The sequence below is a fragment of the Struthio camelus genome, chromosome 9 (genome assembly GCF_040807025.1).
Source record: "Struthio camelus isolate bStrCam1 chromosome 9, bStrCam1.hap1, whole genome shotgun sequence".
NCBI classification, from domain to species: Eukaryota; Metazoa; Chordata; class Aves; order Struthioniformes; family Struthionidae; genus Struthio; species Struthio camelus.
The window spans coordinates 33,764,069-33,784,851 of NC_090950.1; the positions used below are offsets into that span (position 1 = coordinate 33,764,069).

Genomic DNA, 20,783 nt, shown 5'->3' on the forward strand with positions numbered 1-20,783 from the left:
CAGCAGCCCCCGCGGCCCCGCCCCCGGCCCGGCCCAGCAGCCCCCGCGGCACCGCGGCCCAGCGGCCCCGCGGCCGGCCTAGCCCGGCCCAGCAGCCCCCGCGGCCCAGCAGCCCCCGCGGCCCCGCCCCCGGCCTAGCCCGGCCCAGCAGCCCCCGCGGCCCAGCAGCCCTCGCGGCCCCGCCCCCGGCCCGGCCCAGCAGCCCCCGCGGCACCGCGGCCCAGCAGCCCCCGCGGCCCCGCGCCCGGCTCGGCCCGGCCCAGCAGCCCCCGCGTCCCAGCAGCCCTCGCGGCCCCGCGCCCGGCTCGGCCCGGCCCAGCAGCCCCCGCGGCCCAGCAGCCCCCGCGGCCCCGCCCCCGGCCCAGCCCGGCCCAGCAGCCCCCGAGTCCCAGCAGCCCTCGCGGCATCGCCCAGCCCGTCCCAGCAGCCCCCGCGCCCTTGCGCCCCGGCCCTGAGTCCCAGCAGCCCCCGCGGCCCCGCGTCGCCAGGGAGACGGCAGACGCCGCAGCGGGCCGCGCCATGGAGGGGGCGGACGGGCCAGGCCGGTGCGCGCCGGGGCCGGGGCCGGGGCCGGGGAGAGAGAGGGAGAGGGAGAAGGAGAGGGAGAGGGAAGGGCGGCGGCAGCGACAGCGGCCGCCGCGGGCCCTGACCGGAAGCTGCCGCTCTGCCGTGGTCTGTGCTGGTCCCTTCTGATGCTGCAGTCAGACGTCCCCGCAGGGTATGGCCCGTCGTCCTTCCCACGCAGAGAGCGCGGGCTCGCACCCGACCCCCCCGAAACACTAAACAGACTGATAAATATGCTGAGCCGAGCCCCCGAAACGGCCGGGTCTGGGCTGTCGCACGAGGGATGCCTGCGTCCGGCCCGCGGAGGAGGGCAGCAAAAGCCACGTGCCGCCGAGGCGCGCGGCACGCGACACTGCCCCTCGCCGTGAGCGGCAGCCACGGCCGCACCGCGGTCCGTCCTCGCCCGCCGGGCAGTGCTGCGTGAGGCTGAGCGACACCGTCCGCAGGGCCCAAGCCCCCAGTGCACCAGTGCCGGCAGGAACGGCACGAGGCCCCCGCAGCGCTGACCAGCAGCTCTTCCTTGTTTTCCACCCCTCTCCTTCCCTACAGTCTCAGGTTTTGCTTTCCTAAAGACATGCAGAGAAGAGCTTTCAACAGGGCATGGGAGGACTGTGACAAAAGGTTGTAATGCACACATACCTGGGGGGTAGAAACTGCTTCCCCAAATCTAAACACGCTTGTCTTTGCCCACTTAGCTCACCTCCGGACAGGGGCTCAGAGGAAAAGTCAGATGGTAGCAAAGAGTCAGGCTCAGAGACCAGTCTGCAAGGGCACACAGAGCAACCACCTCCAGAAAAAGGTATTGCAGCACGCTCTCCTGGGGTCTCAGCGCGTCCTGCTGAGGGCTGCAATGTGGGGTCTGTCCTTGAACCCTTTTACGGGCATGGTGCCTTTTGGAGGAGGAGGGCCTGGGGCTGCCAAAGGGAGCCTGTTCGTTCAGCTCACGACAAACGTGTGCTGGGATTTACCCTTTATCCAGCTGCTGTGTTATCTTGACAAAACACAGCGCAGCCGTGTGGCCCAGCAGAAGCTGGCACGTCCCCACCACAGCGGTGTCAAGGAGTCTGGGCTGCTCCCTGTCCTTGCACAGGGAAGATTAAGTGTAATGTGATTCCAAGTGTAAAAAAACCAAACCATCTTTTTCTTGCTAAAGTCAGTACTGCTGAGTAAGATGTGTTTAGTCTGCCTGCTCTCTGCAAGGGACTAGCACCTTAGAATTTGAAGGATGAGAAGGAAAAGGAAAAAGAAAAAAGAAAGAAAAAGAAAGTCACTTAAAATTATAGAGTGGTGTTCCCGTTTCATTCCTATTGGGTGGAAGAACATGGGTGCATGTATGTCAGGCGCTGCCGGCAGTAGAAGCATAGCACTAGCAAAGTCCTCTTTAATTGCCCACTGCAGTTTTTGGACGCTGATATTTGTTACCCCAGCAGATTATAAGGGTTCTCCAGCTATGTGTGGTGCCTTGAGACACAGTGCCTGGAGTGGGAACTGACTGCAGCAGAAATTCCCCCACTTAGAAACTTGTCTTGAATTTCTTGAATCACAAGATGCTAGAGCTGATTGTTAGTTCTGAAATCCAGCTGTGCCCATACCCCCGCTGCAGCTGCTGCCTGTATTTCTGTGAGCCAGCCAATGTGCAGTGTGGTTACCCACTTACTGTCGATCCTCCAAATCATGTGCTTTCATAGACTCACTGTCATCAGACAGTACCAAAGGCCATCTGAGCATACTGGAAGGTGTCAGAAGAGAAACTTCTTTCCCCTCATTGCACAGACTGGGCAGGTAAGCAACGTTACTCTCAGAACTTGCTGCTAATTAAGTAGGTCCATGAATTGAGATTTATAAAAATCAATGAGGAGAACAGTTCACAAATCTGTCATTTTGCTGTTTTTCCTAATCACCATTTATACCTGCCTCTTAGTTTTTATGGACTGCAGTGTCAGTGTCTGACAGCCAGGGAAACGAAGCAGGAGCGGTTTTGACAGTAGGTGCTCTTGGCTCCTCCTGTCCTGGGCACGTGCTTTGGCACGAGCTCGGAGAGACCACTGCCGCGAGCCTTGTGCATCCAGCTTAAGCTTCTACTTGCTGAGCTCACGCAACACGGGCCGCATGGGCCATGTGTGATGCTGCAGTTAGTGACTCTCTTATGATCACTGTTTCCACCAGGTTACTCCCATGTGCTTTTGGTCTTTCAACTGGCCAGAGCTTTCAGAACTTAATTCTCCCATTTATGCTAATATCAGTTGTTTTTTCTACCTTTAGGGTGTGCAGGCTAGAAAAGGGGATCTCAGGCTTCTTTACATAGGAAGCACTAGAAAGGTAGTGCTTGGGCTTGAGTAGGCTGGCACTTTTCTCCCATTGCATTTTATAAGATATTTGCTTTAAAAGAGAATGCTAGCTTCCCTATGGTGTGATTTCTTCCTCATGCCTGCCTCTCTTTTCTTCATGAACCTAAGTCCCCTAGCAGTCTTGCTTCTTTTTTTCTTTTATTTTTTGAAGACTTTTGAAGACTTGTCTTCTTCTGTGGCGAGAACTCAGATAAAAGTTCTTGCCGGGAATGCCGGGAAATATGAAGTAACCAAATCAAGTACTTAATTTTTAAATAGATGCAATGAAAGAAAAACACCGATCAAACAACTGTCAGCCTCTGCCCCGCTGCACAGGTTTAATTTCTTCTTATTTCCCAGCTCTCACGTATTTCATTTCAGTTTTTAGTATGGAAGAAGAAATGGACTTTAGGTATTTGATGTATTAATCAGATCCTGCTAATACCTGTGGGAAAGGAGGTTGTGTAAAAGAAAATGGTTACGAGTGCTTATGAAACAGTAAGAAATTAACCTGAGACTGCTATGATTTAAATTCAAAGGCACCTTTTTAAGGCTTTTAGATATGCTACAGCAGATATCTTCAGCCATGACAGCAAAACTGGCAAAGCCCCACTTGCTACATCTAAACTGTGTTCTAATTTTTAATTAAATACGTTTGGAAGGGTCTCCTCCATTAGTATGTTCTTCAAGGGCAACTTCTCTGAAGTCACTGCATATGACTAATAGGCAGTTTTGTGTCTTAAATGAAGGGAAACGGAAACATCAGACAGTGTCAATCCCACCACTCCAATGAAGGCGCTAGGAGCTTCAGTGTCGATGCAGACAGAAGCTAGCTGGCTTTATAAACAGCTCTACAAAAAATCAAGTAAGAAACAGCTTGTTCATTCCAGAAACAGTTGCGTGTTTGTACTGTCTTTCACCCAAGCTGCCAAATACCCAAGTAGCTTTTGTAGAAGATGCATGACTCTGCAATTTCCAGGAGATCCTTTTGGAAACTGGCAGCAGATCTGGGAACAGAACCCAGGAATCCCACTCAGCGGTCCTTTCACTCACCTCTCTGCAGAACGGCTTCTAAATGTGGCCTCTGGGTTACTGCTAAATGCATGGGAACGTTCTGCCAGCCCGTGGGCGTAGAAGTGCTCAGCAGATGGCAGAAATACTACCTATTGTATTCCTGTGAAAGATACTGCAAAGCCTCTAGGGAGAGTTGAAAATACATCACCTTTTTCCTCCTCCTGCTCAACTGAGTCATCCTGGCACATGACTGAATAACCAACTCCTTCACTTACCAGCTGAAGTATAGGCATTGTGCTTTAGCAAGCAACACATTAGTGCTAGTTTCTACCCGATCCTGTCTCTTCCTAGGCACCGCATCAAGCATCCTTTGTGCTTCATTTTCAAAGCCAGGCAGCTGTTCTCTTTAGGGGAACATCTCCTTCATCTCGTATGCCTCCAAGAGCAGGAGGAAAGACCTGGGCCACAAAACACAGTTTGCCAACTGGCAGTACTGAGAAAAGCGGCATGCAGCCCCATCCCAGTGGAAAAGGGGCATGCACGTCCGACAACAGATAAAGAACTGCCCTTTCTAGCCTTTGGAGACATTTGTTTGGAAATTCCCTGTGAATGCATTTGCAGGAGAAAAATATTACAGGCAAGATGGAGCCTTACATGTCTTTGGCATGACTATCACTCTAATGATGAAAGTACAAAATAACCAAACTTGGGCCAGCAGTAAATCATCTGCCTGGGGTTTGGATTCAGCAGCAGTGTATAGAGATGCTACAGAAGCTGCAAAACCCATTAGGGAAGATAGATTAAGAACTGGAACTGTTCACCTGCACTGAGCGCTGTACTCCGAGACCAGGTCTCCCCACGTCCCTCGATGCCCCAATTCAGCAAGGGACATGCCCAGGCCACACAGCTCCACTGATGCGCTTTGTTCTCCCTGCAGTCACTTTATTCTCCAGTGAGAGTTTCTGAGCTGCTACCCTCTGTAGCTTAAAAATCAGTTTGATTACAGAGGGTGATAGGTACATATTTCTTTGACCTGGAATTAAAAAAACCCTGAAGTTCAAGAAAAACAGCAGCCACATCATTCACCCTTCTAAAAGAACAAGTGATTCCCACCATTCTGCTTTTTCTCCTGCAGTGTTGCATTCACTTCCAGATGCGTTCCAGCGCTGTAGTTCCCATTGCAGGCCCGTTAGCTGGGGTGTTAGCCATGGACTGTTGTGACTTTTTTACTTCATCCTTTTCAAACACGTGTTCTGATTTGTTAATACTTTCCAAAGAGAACGCTGTAGAAAAGCGTTTGACACCTGTCTGGGGTTTCATCTGGCTGAGTATTTTCTGGAAAGTAGAGCAGGCTTACTTAGAAGGGTAACACACACAAATTGTGCAGGAATTAGGGGGACTGAAATTCAAGATTAAAAGAACTGGGAATCTGTTTAGTTTACCTGAAGGGGAGGATATGACAGCTGGCATGCTAAAGATGTCAATAGTGAAACAGAAGATTAATTATCTAGGATAGCACGCAGTTGCGTACCTGAGGTGGCTGGTTGTCAGTAGCACCGCTTGCCTAGTGGGAACACGGGATTGTTGAGAATAGTGACAAAAACCCCATGATGTGGGGCTGACATTTTCTGTAGCCTCAAAGTCCAAAAAAACCTTTCCTGCCCTTGCACAGTGTGGGCTGCACTCAGAGATGAGAAAAAACTTCTGTTGCCTCTAAGGCTCTTTCTTCCCAGGACAAGAGAGGCTGGAAATGCTTTATAGAATAAAGGAGTATTAGATTAGTGCTACAGGCTGTTGGCTCTAAGCAATAAGCCATTTCCATGATTTCAGCAGGACTGTTTTGTAAAGTTAAGTCCTGATCCAATGATACACTTAAGCTTGGTTCAAGTTCCTGATGAATTTGGGAAGGATTACACACAGATGCAGAGCAGCCCTTCTGAAAGCATGGATAAGCATGGTAAGAAGGTCTCAGGCGGCTGATGCGGTTGGCAAGAAAGGGTGGCATGCTGCAAAAGAAAGAGAAAAGATACATGGGGGTCCAGAATGCATGCTTTTTGGGAACACAGCACCCCCTGTTACGTGATTCTCATTATTGCTATTACTTGCAGCCCTGTCAGAAGAGCTCAGCAGTTTAGATATTTTGTGTGACTTGGAGGTAAGGACTCACCCAGTTCCTACAGTTACACATTTTGTTCTTAATGCTTTTACGCCTGAACAAAGAACTGACTCCACATTGTCATTTTTCCCCTTCGAGTTCAAAGTAGATTTTGTGAGGCTGTTCAAGAAATCACTGTGCACGCTCCCCTCTGTTGGGCCACCCACTCTACTGGCCTACAGACCAGAATCATCACGAGAAAACATACAGATTAAGGTGAGGACGCGATGGGTTTTCCCTGCTATGTGAGGGTTTTTTCCTGTTTATTTTAGTTCCTAAGGCGCCCATGTAGGAAAAAATAAAAAGAATGCCATTTGTCAAGCCAGTGCTAGAGTTTCTTTATGACAGAGAGTTTTTCTTTTGTTAAGCTGTTGAAGTGAATGATGCTAGTTGTATATACACCTAAGCAGCAGGAGGCTGTACAACTCCTCTTCTTCTCCTGTATCCTGTGTTAGAATTTCCTAGCAAAAGATTTGTCCCTTTGGCTAAAACAGAGACAGAAACTTTATATAAATACTAGGTGTGTAGTAAAAACACATAAGCGGGGCACAGGATCCCAGGTAACCCTCAGTGGAATATAGTCATCAAAGAGATGTTAATCCTAGGCGTGAGGTGGGGAGCAAGGGAAATTTCAGCAGCTGCACTCCAGAGAAGCCAAGTATTTCAAAATTAATATGTTCAGAAGAGAGTTTTAATGAAAGTATTAAACATTTACTATAGTAAAAGAAGTGTAAATGTATAACGCTAGCTAAGAAGCCTGTAAGTACCCTTTCACCCTTATGCTTTTGGACGGTTGTTGTCTCTCTGAGGAGTGCTAAGCCAAGCTGTGCTGCCATTGTGAGTAGAGGTAGTAAACACTAAGTTTAGCAGTGTGCTCTTGGCAGCTGCACCTTTTATAACTCATTTTCAAAAGTGTTTTTAAAAGATAGATGAGTCTTTCAGAGTATCGTCCTCAAAACATATCAGTGCAGCAGCACTAATTTGCATCTGGTCAAACATATTCAGCTGTTTTGGTCAACAAATCTGATGATGATTCCTGACGAAATCCCCCACAGATGTGACTATGTTACACGCACTACAACAGTCAAGGACCTTTTCCTCTACAAACCCCAAGTGGTGTGTTTGAAATGGTTGATTCATCAGCATACTCAAACTGTAGTGTTCTGAATGCTCTGAAGTTTTCCCTCCATTTGGAATGAAGAGATTTCATAAATACTATAGTAGTTCCATTTCTTTGAGCACCATTGGGATTTTAAATTATTGCAGATCTGCTTTTCTTGGAGATTTCCTGAACCTAATGTCTTGAGTTAAACCTTTCCAAAATATCACAGACACAGATCTTTTTTTTTAAACTGTTCTTACCTACTTTAAACGTTGCATTTTGAGCAAAGCATTCTTTCCCCAAGGTAAAACATGGACTTGTGTGCTGATACTGTATTTCTGTCCTCCTGTTCGCTCTCCTCACTTCCACTTTAGCTAGGGGAGGATTGTGTTCCGAGGTGCGAGTACTGTGGTAACCTGCTGAAACTGTTTCCTTCCTTTGAAGACGTTTGCCCGCCAACACAAGATTATAAATCGGTAAGCTGATGGGAAAGATTAGCACAGCTTCAGGGTGGAGCATCCCAGTGTAGTCACACCACTCTTCTGCCTTTCAGAAGTTCTGCTGTGAGCGTAATCAAGAGCTCTATGAGTTCATTCTAAACGAGAGAAAGAATCTTGAAGCCGCTTGGAGCAGTCCCATTGCTATTGGCCCTCATGAATCCCGTGGCAATGAAAGTGAAAGACTCCTAGCAAAGGAGAGAGCATACCAGAGGTACCATGAAATGATTATACAGAGAACCAGGGATAATTTTTGCATAAGGAACAACAGGCTACTCTAGAGGAAGTAGAAACATGAAGAAAATGAAACTACAACAAATGTGAGAATGAACGAAAAATTGCTTTAGGCAACATATGTATTCATATTTTACCTGGACCCTCTTGGCTTTTCTCTTATCAGTATGTATTAGCACATAGCTTGCCACCATCTAAGTACAATGTTAATTCAACTTCTGGCAGATGTAATATCTAGAGACAGATAAGACATAACTGCAGCCGTGGCAGGGACAGTAGTGGGGGCTAGCTTTTACCTCAGGCACTGAAACAAAGCTTAAATTTTGTATTTCTCCGTTTTGCTACATAAACTGCAACATACTTTTGGATTCCGTTTTCTAGAAGTCCTGTGAACTCTATGAGTTTGACTTCTGCTGGGAGTGCGAGCGCTCACAATGCTTAAAAGCACTCAAAATGCCTGTGTGATGAGGCAAACAGGTCAGCAACCACCTTATGGGGCTGGGCCGGCTGACCCCCTTCATGATCTCAAGAGATCACCACTTGCAGCTGACAGAGAAAGCACAGAGAATTACACAAGTAATCTAACTATCATTTTTAAAATATATGTATGTATGTATATGTATATGCATGTGTATATATATGTGTGTGTGTGTGTGTGTGTGTATACATATATATGTATGCACGACCTGGTTAGATGTATTGATGGCCCCAAGACAGTCCTATTGTTTATTCTCCTGCTGAGACTACTGCGAAATATATCTTTTTCTCTATTTTTAAGCAAGAAGCCCAAAGTTTATACAAATATATGTCTATTGCATAAGGTTAGAGAAAAGCTGTACAGCATACCCGAAAGTAGATTTTTAGTGTCCCTGAGGACCCTTTGCGGTCTGATGGTGTGAGTACCTCTTATTATGTCCAGAACATAAAACAAAGCCATTGATAGACATTCTGTCAAATTTATAAGCTAGACAAGAAGAGAGAGAATATTCTTGGACATTACCCATTGTGTTGGTCTAATGGGCAGCGTTGCTTTTCTGCCACATAAAATCTTCGTATAAAATCCATTACAGTGTATAGCTCAATTATCAGTAGAGTTGATATCATTGCAGTCACGAAGTCTGTTCACTGGATCTTTCATCATAGGACTTTGTACGGGAGTAATTCTGTTTTGCCGCGGTATTATTATATTGGTGGCATCCTATTGCCTCCAACAGTTATTTGCAATTATGTGAGTGGACAGAAAAGGAGGTTCAGTGGCTTGCATTCATACTAAAGATAGTATAAGGGTAAGATGCTACCCTAAGGATCCAATCAATACTTCTTTTAGCTTTCTGAACAAGCTGTATGTCAAGAACACGTCTATTTTCCAGGCAGCAGGAGAGACAAATGGCCAAACAGTTAGCTTTCCTGGCAACAGAGCAGACAACTTTACCTGACTGTGAGTTTGCATTTATTTATTTATTGCTACAATGAGTTAAACTGAGTTGTTTATGTCTAATGCTGCTCTAATCGAATAGGAGGATTTATGCAGCGGCATGTTAGTTCATTATCAAGTGTGCAATCCCATTAAATCAGATTCTGCTATGCTAAATAATTCCTCCCATGAAAATAAATGAGAGCAGTTACATTTGCATTGGACAGACAGGATCTGCTTGCAGTGACTTTCAGTATTTACATCTGAATGTTCCAGCTGAGATGCACAGAAACTGACCTTAAGGAGTAATAAGTTGGCAAAGCTGAGCCCTCAGAAGGTAGGAACTGCCAGAATTAGGGTGATCTATGTTTTGCCTAATCAGGTGAATACTCTGATTCCTAGTCCTGGCTATGGGTGACTGAGCAGCTCTCTGGATGCAGCTATTAAAATCAAAGCCACTTAGACTAAGCGTGGACAACTGGACTTGCAATGTGGGCATGTTTTCACAGGGATGGCAGGGCGCCAAGGCTAATTTCAGATATGTCCTCCAGAGCATGGGGAATGCTTTCCAGAGAAAAAGTCATTATTTACACACACACACATACACACACGGAGCTAGATAGATAGGTAAAATTTGAAAAAATACTTGGTTTTCCCCCTAATCCTGTTCTCTGAAAGAGGTGATCCGTTTGGACTGTTCTTGCTAGATAACCAGAGACAGACGCCCAGCATTTCAGCCAAATCCCTAAAATTACAACCTCTCTTCAGAGGTGTCAGACAGCCTGATATCAGAGCTGTCAGCCCCACCCGCTGCACACAATCCCTTTCTTTGCTCTTTAGATTCAAGTGAACTCGATACCATTTCCTACCTGCTTTCTCGAGAGCCACCATCTCCCAGCAGCCGGACGCTAATGCCTGGTGAGAAAGCAGCAAAGCCCAAAGAGGAACGCATCTACTACAGCATCACCTGCTGTGATTTTACCGTTGTGAGTGGAAAGGTACAGAGCTCCTGCTTGATGGCAATCAGCTGCGTGTTGGTTGTATCTGTGATCCTGTGTGCCTTTAGAAGGGGCACTTGTATGTAGGACCACTCTCATCCATTTTTAACATTTCTTTTCCAATCTTAGTTAGTGAAGAATGAATTCTTGGAAAAATACTACAAACATGGAGGGAAGTTTCTTACCATACTTCCGGATAGAACAGCACAGTTATTGTATCCTTTATGAGGCTCATTTGCCTGTATTAGTCGAGGGCTGTAACTGATTTTAAGTTGTTCTAGTTTGCTTTATCACAGAATGACCTGCTCCACCATTCGTATTTACTTCTGGAATTCCGCCCCCCCCCCCCCCCCCCCCCCCCCCAAAACCGGTAATTAAACAGTTTAGGTAGCTCTTGGTGCAGCGTTTTTTTGGATCAGACAGTAACTTTGATGAAGGAAGGCTACTTGTGTTCCTAGAAATGTTTAATCCCAGTGTTCAAACCCCGTCACAGGCTCTGTCCTCCTGTGGAAGGGGTCCCGCCACTGGTTACAGAGCACTGCAGCCAAGGGGTCCCCACTGCCACAGGCTCTGAAAGTGCTCAGCCCCATCCTTATGCCGGGCAGAGGCACCAGGCCAGCAAGCAAACCAGGGCAGTGCTTCCCATCAGTGCTGGCACAGTGCTGACCTCTCCATCTTGGGCAGTCAGCAGCATGTAAGAGAGACCACAGGCAAGCACAAATTACCAATTTACCAGGATCGAGATTACTGTTTAAAGAAATAAAAATGTAACAGTTTTCGCCAAAGGACCCTAGAGTTTTCCTGCTGTCTTTGCTGTTATCTAAGCTGCAACATTTTAAGTCGCTCTGGTTATTTTTCCTTGCTGTGACTCACTTCTTTCTGACTGAGGGATGCAAAAAGTGTGTTTGAGTTCTGCCACCAAAGCAAACAGAGACTTAAGGCAACTTTCCTGGATGCTGCTGTTCATGACTGCAGCAAATGATGAAGTGCCATAAATGCATGCACTCACAGTAGCAAGGCTTGCTAGAGAAAACCCCAATGGGACGCAAAATACCTGCTGCTTGGATACATTCAAGTCAGTGGGTTCAGGGGCAGGGCCTTTTTTCCTACCCCGGTTGTTTGTTTTTTCCTCTGGGAGAATTAGACCTACCCCTGTTTTCTCTCCTATTATTCAAGTTAAGTTGATCATTTCACTTTGCAAGGCTTGTGCTCTGAATCCTGAACCTTACAGACCCCAAGAATATCTTTAATATAAGCTTACTAAGTGGTTCTGCCGGGTTATAGGTTAAAAAGCAAAAGTGTTCTGTATCTCTAATCACTTTGTGTCAGTATATAGAAAACTTTAATGCAGGAAAAAAAGCGGGCAGCCTCCCGGTTAAAACTGGCAACACACCACCGTTCTGGCTTTAACACAACGATCTAGGTAATATGTCACTTTTTACACCCTGAAGCAATGCTCTGAAATATTTAGTAATAGCATGACCAGCCAAAGGGATTATGAACACCTTATCTGACAATGGCTATCCGTCTGGAAATCTGGCAATCATTGTTGTACGAGAGACAAAGCAGTTTGTTTGCATAGTACAGGAAGACAAGCCAAATAATGCCGGAATACAAGCAGTATTTCAGTCCAATGGCAGAAGTACCTGCTATCATCCAAATGGAACTGTATGGTACGTTTGTGTCAGTCAGAGCAGCTTTTCTTTCAAATGAGCATTTTCTATTTCAGAGGTCATAAAGTGTATTTTTAATAGCATTCAAAAATCAAAGGACAAACATATAGCATAGGGGAGAGGCGATCTGTAGGGAAAGGAAGGGGTTTTTTTTTTGTAATAGGCTCACTAATACCACTGAAAAAAGTGAACAGTCTTTCAGAGAAGTGGGAGTACTTGTTGACTTGGGAATTACGTGATGCAGCATCTCGTTCAGTGAAAACACCTCCTATGAAGGCAGGAAGCCTTGGCCCAAAGGAGTTCTGGAGAAAATTAGTATTGTTTGAAACCTGCCCATTTCCTCTCTCTGCACCAGAGAAATACATTTGCCCAAGGTAGTGTACAAAAGCAAAACTGTGAAACTGTTTGCCTGGGTTTTTTTTGTTTTTTTTTTTGTTTTGTTTTTTACAATTAAATAGCTTAAGGACAAACCACTCAGTAGGCTACAAGCCTCTTGTTTTTTTCTGCTTTTTTTGTATTCTGGGCCTAGCCTGAAGGGTTTCTCAGGAGCTGAACACCCCCCCCCCCCCGGAGGTGCTGAGCTGTCTCAGCTGCTGCATCGAGCTTGTGGGGCCCTGCTTTGAGGTGCCACCCAGAGGAGAAAGGCCCCCAGCAGCTGTGTTTTGGGAGGTGGGAGGGGAGGGTCAGACCCTAAAATAGCTGGGCCTCAGCTCGCGATCACTTGCTCAACCCATAGTCCCTTCTCTTTGGGGAATTAGAGATGTAGGCTGTTGTAGCAGCAGGCTGCATTACCTGTGGTGCAGAGCTTTGATTTTTTTCTTCTCATTTAGGATAAACATAAATATTCAGGGAGGGCAGTATCTGGACCAAGCAGGCAGCAGGGTGAGAACATGGACCTGGCCAAACACCGTAACGTCGTCAGGTCCCCACGCCCCACTGCGTCCAGTCTTCATATCCCTGAACCGGCACGTGGGGGTCAGGATCCTGGGCCAGGACAAGATAGCCGTGTCCTTCCTCGCCATGGGGCAGCAAGCAAAATTCAACGTGGGAACAAAAGTACAGGTATTGCTCAAGCACACAGGCAGCTCAGCAGTGGAAGACGGCTCCCCGCAAAGCGAGCAGGGTGGCAGGGAACCCGCACATCCAGCAGCTGGGCACGGGTTGAATCAGCCGCAGTGCCTGCAGGAGGGCCTGGCCCTGTGCAGCGGGACAAGGACCTGGCCCCACGACGCTGGAGGAGAAACCGGCCCTGCTTCGCCGGCTGTCGCAGCCTTCCCACAGCCCTGAGGGCTGGGAGCAGAGCTCGCCAGGCCAGATAACACCTTCGTACACCTTGGGAGGGGGGGGTGTGCCCTGGTCCAGAGTGGGCACGCTCATCGCTCTACGCGTGTCTCTCGTGTTGCCCCATGCTTTCATCCCGCCCTCCAAAACAACAACAGGTCGAGGTGTACCTGTGCTCAGGGGCTTGCTAGCCCCTGCAGCGCTGACCATCTGCAGCGCTCAAGGCGTTCCTGGGTTGGTGCACGGGGCAAATCCCTGGCTCTGCGGGGTGGGGGAGTGGAGCCATGGGCCAAGAGGGCAGGGGCGTGCAGCAGCCCCTTCCTCCCTGCGTGCCAGGAGCCACGCGCCTGCCCAGGGGCAGTTTCTCTCCTGGCAGAGCCCCCCAGCCTTCCCTCAGCCCCTGCCTGCAGAGCGAGCATGCTGCAGTGGGCTGTGGTGACACCTTTCGCCTTGGTTTCCCCCCCCAGGTCAGTGCAGTCGACCAGCTGCCTCCACCCTCCCAGCTGAGCGAAGACCATCTCTTGCTGCTTGCCTTCAGAATAAGGATCTGGCGACTCTTTAATAAGCTGCATGGATGCTTAACCTTTCCTTCTAATGAGCAATGGGACAAAATCAAGCCTCCAGCTTACCTTACTACACAGGCTTTAAAGATCATACACCTCTGCATGACTTCTGATGTAAGCGAAGAGGTACGCAGCTTGGTAAGGGCAATAATAAATGTGCAAGTCTGACCAGCCCTTGTGTAGTGTACAGGCAAAGTTAGCTGAGTATGGGCAGAGCTGGGGTGCTCCCTGGTGCTGCAATGCTTGCACACACTCGACGTTTCGCTTGCAGCACTTGGCTGCCGTGGTGTGGAAAGCCCAGGCTGTGGCTGCTCCGCACAGCTCCTGCCTTGGGGCCATCCCACCCCCGTGGGGAGCTCACTCAGCATAAGCAAGGGTGTGGGGCAGAGAGCAGCACATCCAGATTTCGTGTCAGGCCACAGATTTACATGAAACACATCTAGGCCACAGGGGCACCAACTGGGGCTTCACTCAGGGCAGACTATATCCACGCTCAGTGTAGGTGTATCACTCCCAAGCAGCCTCCCTTCCACCTCCCAGCCGAAACAGCCCTGTCTGAACAGTTATTTCAGCCCCCTGCGGTTGACACAAAGGTAAAAGCAAGCAAAAGCACAGGTAAGTCATGGCCTGTGGTGGGCAAACGGGGAAAGTGCTAGGCACAAGGTCAATGTCACTCACCGGCACAGGCTCACTCTGTGCACAGCTAGCATTCCTGCTGAGGACTAGCACCACAGGGGTGACCAGACTTCCCTGGCACAGGGCTGGATGGCAGCTCAACCTGCTGCAAGAAAGAAACGTGGAAACTCTCCTGTGCAGAGAAGGACAAAAGCCCCCAGTTTGTCAAAGGCAACCAGAAGTTACAGCTCAGCTACTTTCAGGTACATACTGGGGACACAGAAGGCTGTGAGTATCAGACAGCATGCTGGAGCTGCAGCCTCCTGGCAGTATTTCATATTAAATCACTTAATGCAGTGGGAAGGCGGCACTTTCTTGGCTTCCTCAGGGTTTCCCTCCTGTGGCGGGGCTGACAGCTTGGCAGCCTTGGGAACAGCGTGAGCGGAGACGGTGTGGGATGGACTCTTCACAAATGGGGTGCCTCAGGCCTGTCCCCAGTGCAGCTCTCGACAGTGCAGACGTTCGCCTGCACCGCTGCCAGCGGCTTCACCAAGCCCGTCTTCTTGCGCTTGAGCAGCTTGACGAGGTGGCTCCTGATGTCTTTGCTGTGCAGGGCGTAGATAAGGGGGTTGATGAGGGAGTTGGTCTCGCCCAGCAGGAATAAGCTGTCCTTGAGGGGGTCAGCCAGGTTGCAGGAGCTGCAGGTGGCCTGCACGGCGCCCCCCACCAGGTAGGGGCCCCAGGAGAGGCTGAAGCAGATGAGGACGATGAGTACGGTCCGCAGCGCTTTGAAGTGTCGGAGGTGCGCGTGGAGGGGCCCGGCCTGGGCACGGGCACGCCGGAGCCGTGTGTGCTGCATGTAGGCGATGCTGCCCACCGAGACGTGCAGGCACACCAGCACCAGCAGCGCTGGAGCGAAGACGCCGAAGCAGAGCGTGTACAGGTACTCACTCTTGGCTGCGTACAGCAGCCCGCAGTAACCTGTGTAGTTGCTTCGCTGGAGGGAGGGCAAAATCAAAGGCAAGTGCCCAAAAAGGAAAGAGACTACCCAGAGGACGACAAGGGAGAGGACCACAGGCGTCTTCTTTAGGGTGGGATAGGAGAGCGGCAGCCTCACTGCCAAGTACCTGTCCAGGGAGATCAAGAGCAAGGTCAGGATGGAGCCGATGCAGGGCGTCACACTCATGGCGATGCGCGAGAGGCAGAAGGACTTGCTGCGGTCGAAGTCCCCGTCGAGGATGTCGTCCAGTGCCTCGGTGATGCACATGACTCCCACCAGCAGGTCAGCGGTGGCCAGGTTGAGGATGTAGATGTAGCCCGTGGCTGGCTGCTTCCTCATCAGCCTGTACACAGCCACGATAACCAGCAGGTTGGCCGGGGGGATGAGGCAGCTCAGGAGGGAGCGCAGCACTGCATACAAGAGGTTGACCATTTTCCTCAGCGAAGAGGGCTGAAAAAGGCATCAGCTCCAAGAGATGCCCAGGAAAATGGACTGCCCACTTCAGAGAAACCCTGCCATGAGGAGATGCGTAGCCAAAATGGAGGAACGGGATGGAAATGCCCTCAGATCCTTCAGCTGCAAACTGAGACGAGACCAGGAAGGCTTAAGTCCATCCTTTAAGAGGCACTTTGTCCATCCCAGGAGACCTCCAGGACCTTCCCAGCTGCTGTGAGTCTCCAGTGGTTTTTCCAGGACTTCCAGGCTCCCTCCTTCCCATCTGATTTTTCCCTACAGCTGGACGGATGCAATGAGAGATGTAGAAGAGACAAAGTCCTCCGCTGCGTTCAGCATGAGCTAGAGCCGAATGAACTCACGCGGGCGGGAGGAGCGCGGCTCGGCGTCCGCTGGGTCTGCCAGCTCCTGAGCACGCCTTTGATGCAGAGATAAAGAACGGCTTCACCGAACAAAGCAGTGAGGAGCTACCGCTGCCAGCGGGTGTTCGCAGCCAGCACAAGTGGTGACGCCCATCCCACGCCCGTTGGTCCGGCGAGCGCTGCCCCACCAACCGAGCGCTCGGGGCCACGCGCCAGCCGCAGAAGCCACGTACCAGGTTTTCCGTGGAGCGCCGCCTCTCCTGTGGATAAGGGTTTTGGGGCTGGGGAATCTCTCTTCACCGGGGAAGTGTCAGCTTTCCGAAACAGCCCACGGTCGTGAGACCCAGCCCCAGCCCTGACCCCAGCCCAAGCCCTGGCTGCATTTATCTTCAGGCAGGAGACCCTCTCAGGGTCCGGGCCGACCCCAGGGCCGCTGTCCCTGTTAACAGCTTCATGCTGCGGTTCGAGAGGCAGGAGCCCGTCACCCCGCTCCAGGGGTGAGCGCCCCACAGGTGCCCGGCTGAGACGCTGCAGCGCCGAGCACCGGCAGCGCCCCAGCGGCCGTGGGGCCCCTGCGACCGTCCACGGCACGGGGACGCCTGGGACAAATCGCTCCGAAAAGGCACCGCCTGTCCCTTCTGTGCGCGGCCTCGTTCTCTTCACACCTGGAAGCCAGCCTGGTATTGTACAGAGCAAGGTTTGATTAGCGCCTGAACAAGGGCTTCAGTTAAGGCTTTTCCAGATGAGCGTGTGTTGTAAGAAATGGTTCGTGGTTGAACGTTTCTGAAGATCAGAAATGCTTTGCTTGAGGATCAACTCGCACCTCTCCAGCAGCTTACCGTGTTCTGCCTGGCCACGGATCAGAAAACACTGTCCGTGAAATGGGTTTTCATTCTTTACAGCTGTAAACTCAACAGTAAAAGGAAGTTGCACAGTAAGCAAGCTCAAAAAAAAAAAAATTAAATCAAAGTTGTGTCAAATTGGACTCAGGATAAACATACCATATTCATTAAGTTCACATTTATCACAGATCTGGAATTTAAGTCTACCAGTCGAAGACAGATATTACCTGCAAGCGTGTGTTAATGAGCAGCGTGATGGCTCTGCTAATAGCACTGCAAACACCATTTTAAAGGTGCTTGTTCCATGCCGTCGTAGCTAGGCAGTCGTGTGCGGCAGCTGTCGAGCTTGTATCTGTCTTGAGGAAATAGTTTATCCACAGGAAAATGACATCAAAGGGTATTATTCATGTTCAATAACCTGCTCTTATTCTGATCTCCTCACAATGGTGTAAACGAGGTGCAGCACCTTCCCTCACAAAACAAAGACGTGTTTAATAGGTCACCACAGTTCACAGAAGAGAAATCCTTCCAGGATTACTGACTCTACCGAAAACGTGCAGGGCCCAAGAGGCCCGTGCTGCACACTTTTGAAGGTTGGGGGATTCTGTAGGGTAAGCGGGCAACATCGGGTTTGGTCTCTCCCATACGCACTCCCCTGGGCTGGGCCCTCGGACACCGTCACAGTCGGGTTACCGGCCTGGGGCACCTGTGACCTGAAACAGCCCAGCTGTCCCTAAGCAAAGCACCAGGAAATGCTGATTTCAGACTAAAGCGAGTTCTCCTGGTTAAAGCGCCACAAATACTGAGTAGTCAGCCACTCTTCTGCAACTGGTTTGTAAGAAAGCTGGCAGATATCGCTGCCTTTAATGACTGTTAACATTACTTTTTTTCCATTTCATTGTTCATTTTTTCCTTTTGAAAGTGTACTGTAAATAGCATTCACAGAGCGTGGTTCAGCCCATAAAAACAGATCTGCTCTGCGCACCCTGCGACCCAGGACAACTACATACACGACTGCAACGCTGGCCGACCCACACGCCCCTAACAGAAAAGCAGAGCTGTGCTTCTGGGACGTTTAATGAACATCAGCAAAGGTCTCACACACCTAACTTAAACATATCATTATGCAGCAGCCTTGAACAGATGAAAGAAAAGAAGCAGGGTGGGCTGCAAACAGCTCCCTGGTAAACGTCACTGGAGAGATACTGCAAACAGCTTCTGGAAAAGCATAGCCTAGCAACACATCTGTGCATTTATTTGTTTTCTGTCTAATTTGTCTGAAGTATATAATTAATGATAAACTAAAACTCTGTCCACAGTAGAAAATTTTGGTTAATCTATTTCAGAAGAAATTGTGTCAATTATCCAAAGAGATTATTTCATCAGAGACCCAAAGAGGGTTTGAGGCCATTTTCTGCCCAAGGTGGTGTTTGGCACCACCTTTATAACAAATGGCATCAATTTTTCTCTCAGCTGGGTGGACAGAGCTTTGAAGCTACCTAAACAATGCTTAAATCAGTCTCTAAAGCCTTGGGGAGGGCCAAAAACAATTCCCACAACGTGACAGCTGCCTTCAGACGCTGCTGGATGATGATTCATCATAATGGCTTTTCAGACTCTCTTCCTGTTTGATTCATTACTCCAAGAGAAAAAGTCTCTCTCCCTCGCTGCCCCCATCCAAAGATAATTTTTGGTAAGAAGGGTCCAATAAGTACTTTAACTGGTTTAAAAAGGGATGTGAAATCACGCAGCTCGCAGCAGGGGCAAAAAGTAGGGAGCGGGAGATGAGATCTTTGCCCTCCAGGAGCTCAGCTGCCTTGCGTGGCCTCGCTGTGAGGACTTCTCTGCCCGTTTTGTCAGCTGAACCGGCTCGAGGAGGAGCCGGCAGAGCTGGGCTAAGGAGCAGGACACGCAGCTGCCATGTCTCACCAACAGCTTGAAACCGGAAGCATCCCCACCACAGAGGGAAACGCACTCGGCCCAGGACACGACTCTTCCAGGGAGGCTGGGCTAGAGCGACAGCGCTGCCCTCAGCACAGGCTAGCACTGGACTGATCTGGGATAAACTCGGAACAGTAGCCTGTAATTACATTCTCTGACTTCAAAAGCTTACCCCATAAATTAAAGCATTAAGGTTTACCGAGTTAGAACTTCAGCTTAAAAAACACAGGGTAAGTTTTCAAGAAATACACCAAAGACAATTGTCCTAAAAACGTTCTTTCCTAAAAAAGCTGCAATCCCAGTTTTAGTCCAACTTTTAAAACATGCCTACTCCCAGCATCTATTACAACCACCTGATGCTCTCTACCCAGCTAACCAGCACCAGTTATCAGCAGCTGCTTCGCTGTAGTGCAAGTCCCAGCACTGCTCAACAGGCATCGCCTATTCCTTAACACTGGAATTCCCATATATCCTCCCTTCAGACGTCACATTGCGATAGCGGCGGAACTGGCACATGCAAACCCTCACCCCTCTCCTCATGAACTTGCTCCTATATCCTTCTCCTGCACCTTCACCAGCCCCGGCACTCCACCAAGGCACACAGAGCACACAGCAAACCATGACCGTTACCATTCGCCCCAGCAGCTGAAGGCACCTTGCAGAGCCTCCAAGAGCAGCTAGCTGGTACCCGGAGAGTGCAGATAACAGCTGACTAAAGAAACTAATCTGAAGAGAATTCATGGCCCCCACAAGAAAATTTGACATTTCACTTTCATCTGGTGAGGCTGCTCCAGTGCAATAGCACCTAAACCCTAATTATAATTTAATTTTGGCAGATGCAAAAAGAAAAAGATAAGGCTCTGAATGGCAAATACAAGAACATGACAGGAAAAACTACAGGATGGCAAGCCAGTCAGCCTCACCTCAATCCCCAAGATGGTGATGGAGCAAATTCTCCTGGAAACCACTTCCAAATGTAAGTAGGACAAGAAGGTGATTGGAGTAGCCAGCATGGATTTATGAAGGGGAAACCAGGCTCAGACAACCTGATAGCCTTCAAGACCTATCAAAGCGTCCACATAAAGACCATATTTCCAGTTATTTGCTAAGCGCCACAATTTGTGCTCAGGAGAAACCCATTCCCTATGCCTCACATCACTGAATACTTTTTAAGAGTAAAGCATAACCTCTGCCCAACCTCTGTTAGAGGTCAGGCACTATCACCGTAAGATTTACTGAAACTCCCATCTATACCGAGATAGCAAAACGTAGAATACAAATCCAAGGAGCCTGGCAACAAGACCACCTAATAGCACAGCTTCCGGGGTAGACAGCTGAAGGAACAACATTGGGGCAGGATCATTCCAGAGGTGGAACAGTACCCTCCAATGGCTCTGCAAAGCTGTTCAGCCCTCAGGCGCAACCTCACACGATAAGGGGCAGCAGACAGGAGCTGGCTCATGCTCGCTCCCTGGAGAGAGGGGAGCTGAACACGTCAGGGCCCCAGACAACTGTAAGCCAGTAAGTAACACTCACTGCCTTAAAAAACCCGACCACTTGACTATGGCCACTTGGGGCCGGCAGAGGGGGAATCCCTCTTTCACTGCAACACTTGATACATTTGACAGAGTTGGGTAAAAAAAAGCACTACTCAAGAGTTTTGAGATACCATTGCATTTCAGCAGGAAACAAAAGCGCTGTGTAAAGCGATCTAACAGAAGACTTGTTGTAAGGGGCTTTTACAAGAC

The 20,783-nt window shown here is 49.3% G+C and overlaps 2 protein-coding genes across 12 annotated transcripts; one reads left to right on the forward strand and one right to left on the reverse strand.

Moving 5' to 3' along the window:
* The first annotated feature begins 455 nt into the window (after positions 1-455).
* ERICH6 (glutamate rich 6) lies at positions 456-20,703 on the forward strand. 11 transcript variants are annotated; one of them, XM_068954022.1, is made up of 15 exons: positions 456-545; positions 1,260-1,363; positions 2,253-2,346; positions 3,641-3,756; positions 6,014-6,060; positions 6,160-6,276; positions 7,537-7,638; positions 7,716-7,873; positions 9,264-9,331; positions 10,148-10,305; positions 10,435-10,520; positions 11,826-11,978; positions 12,809-13,040; positions 13,727-13,960; positions 14,582-14,878. In XM_068954022.1, exons 1-15 carry the CDS (start codon positions 520-522, stop codon positions 14,876-14,878), a joined length of 1,992 nt encoding a protein of 663 aa, XP_068810123.1. In that variant the 5' UTR covers positions 456-519. The 11 variants fall into 11 exon arrangements, with proteins under 11 accessions (XP_068810123.1, XP_068810132.1, XP_068810131.1 ...); XM_068954024.1 differs by lacking the exon at positions 456-545 and adding an exon at positions 18,017-20,703 and having other exon boundaries at positions 773-1,363; positions 14,582-14,700; XM_068954025.1 differs by lacking the exon at positions 456-545 and adding an exon at positions 18,017-20,703 and having other exon boundaries at positions 774-1,363; positions 13,727-13,948; positions 14,582-14,700.
* Positions 14,904-16,252, reverse strand: LOC104145057 (glucose-dependent insulinotropic receptor-like). Its single transcript, XM_009676383.2, has one exon. The coding sequence runs from the start codon at positions 15,867-15,869 to the stop codon at positions 14,904-14,906; it is 966 nt and encodes a 321-aa protein (XP_009674678.2). The 5' UTR covers positions 15,870-16,252.
* Positions 20,704-20,783: the final 80 nt, after the last annotated feature.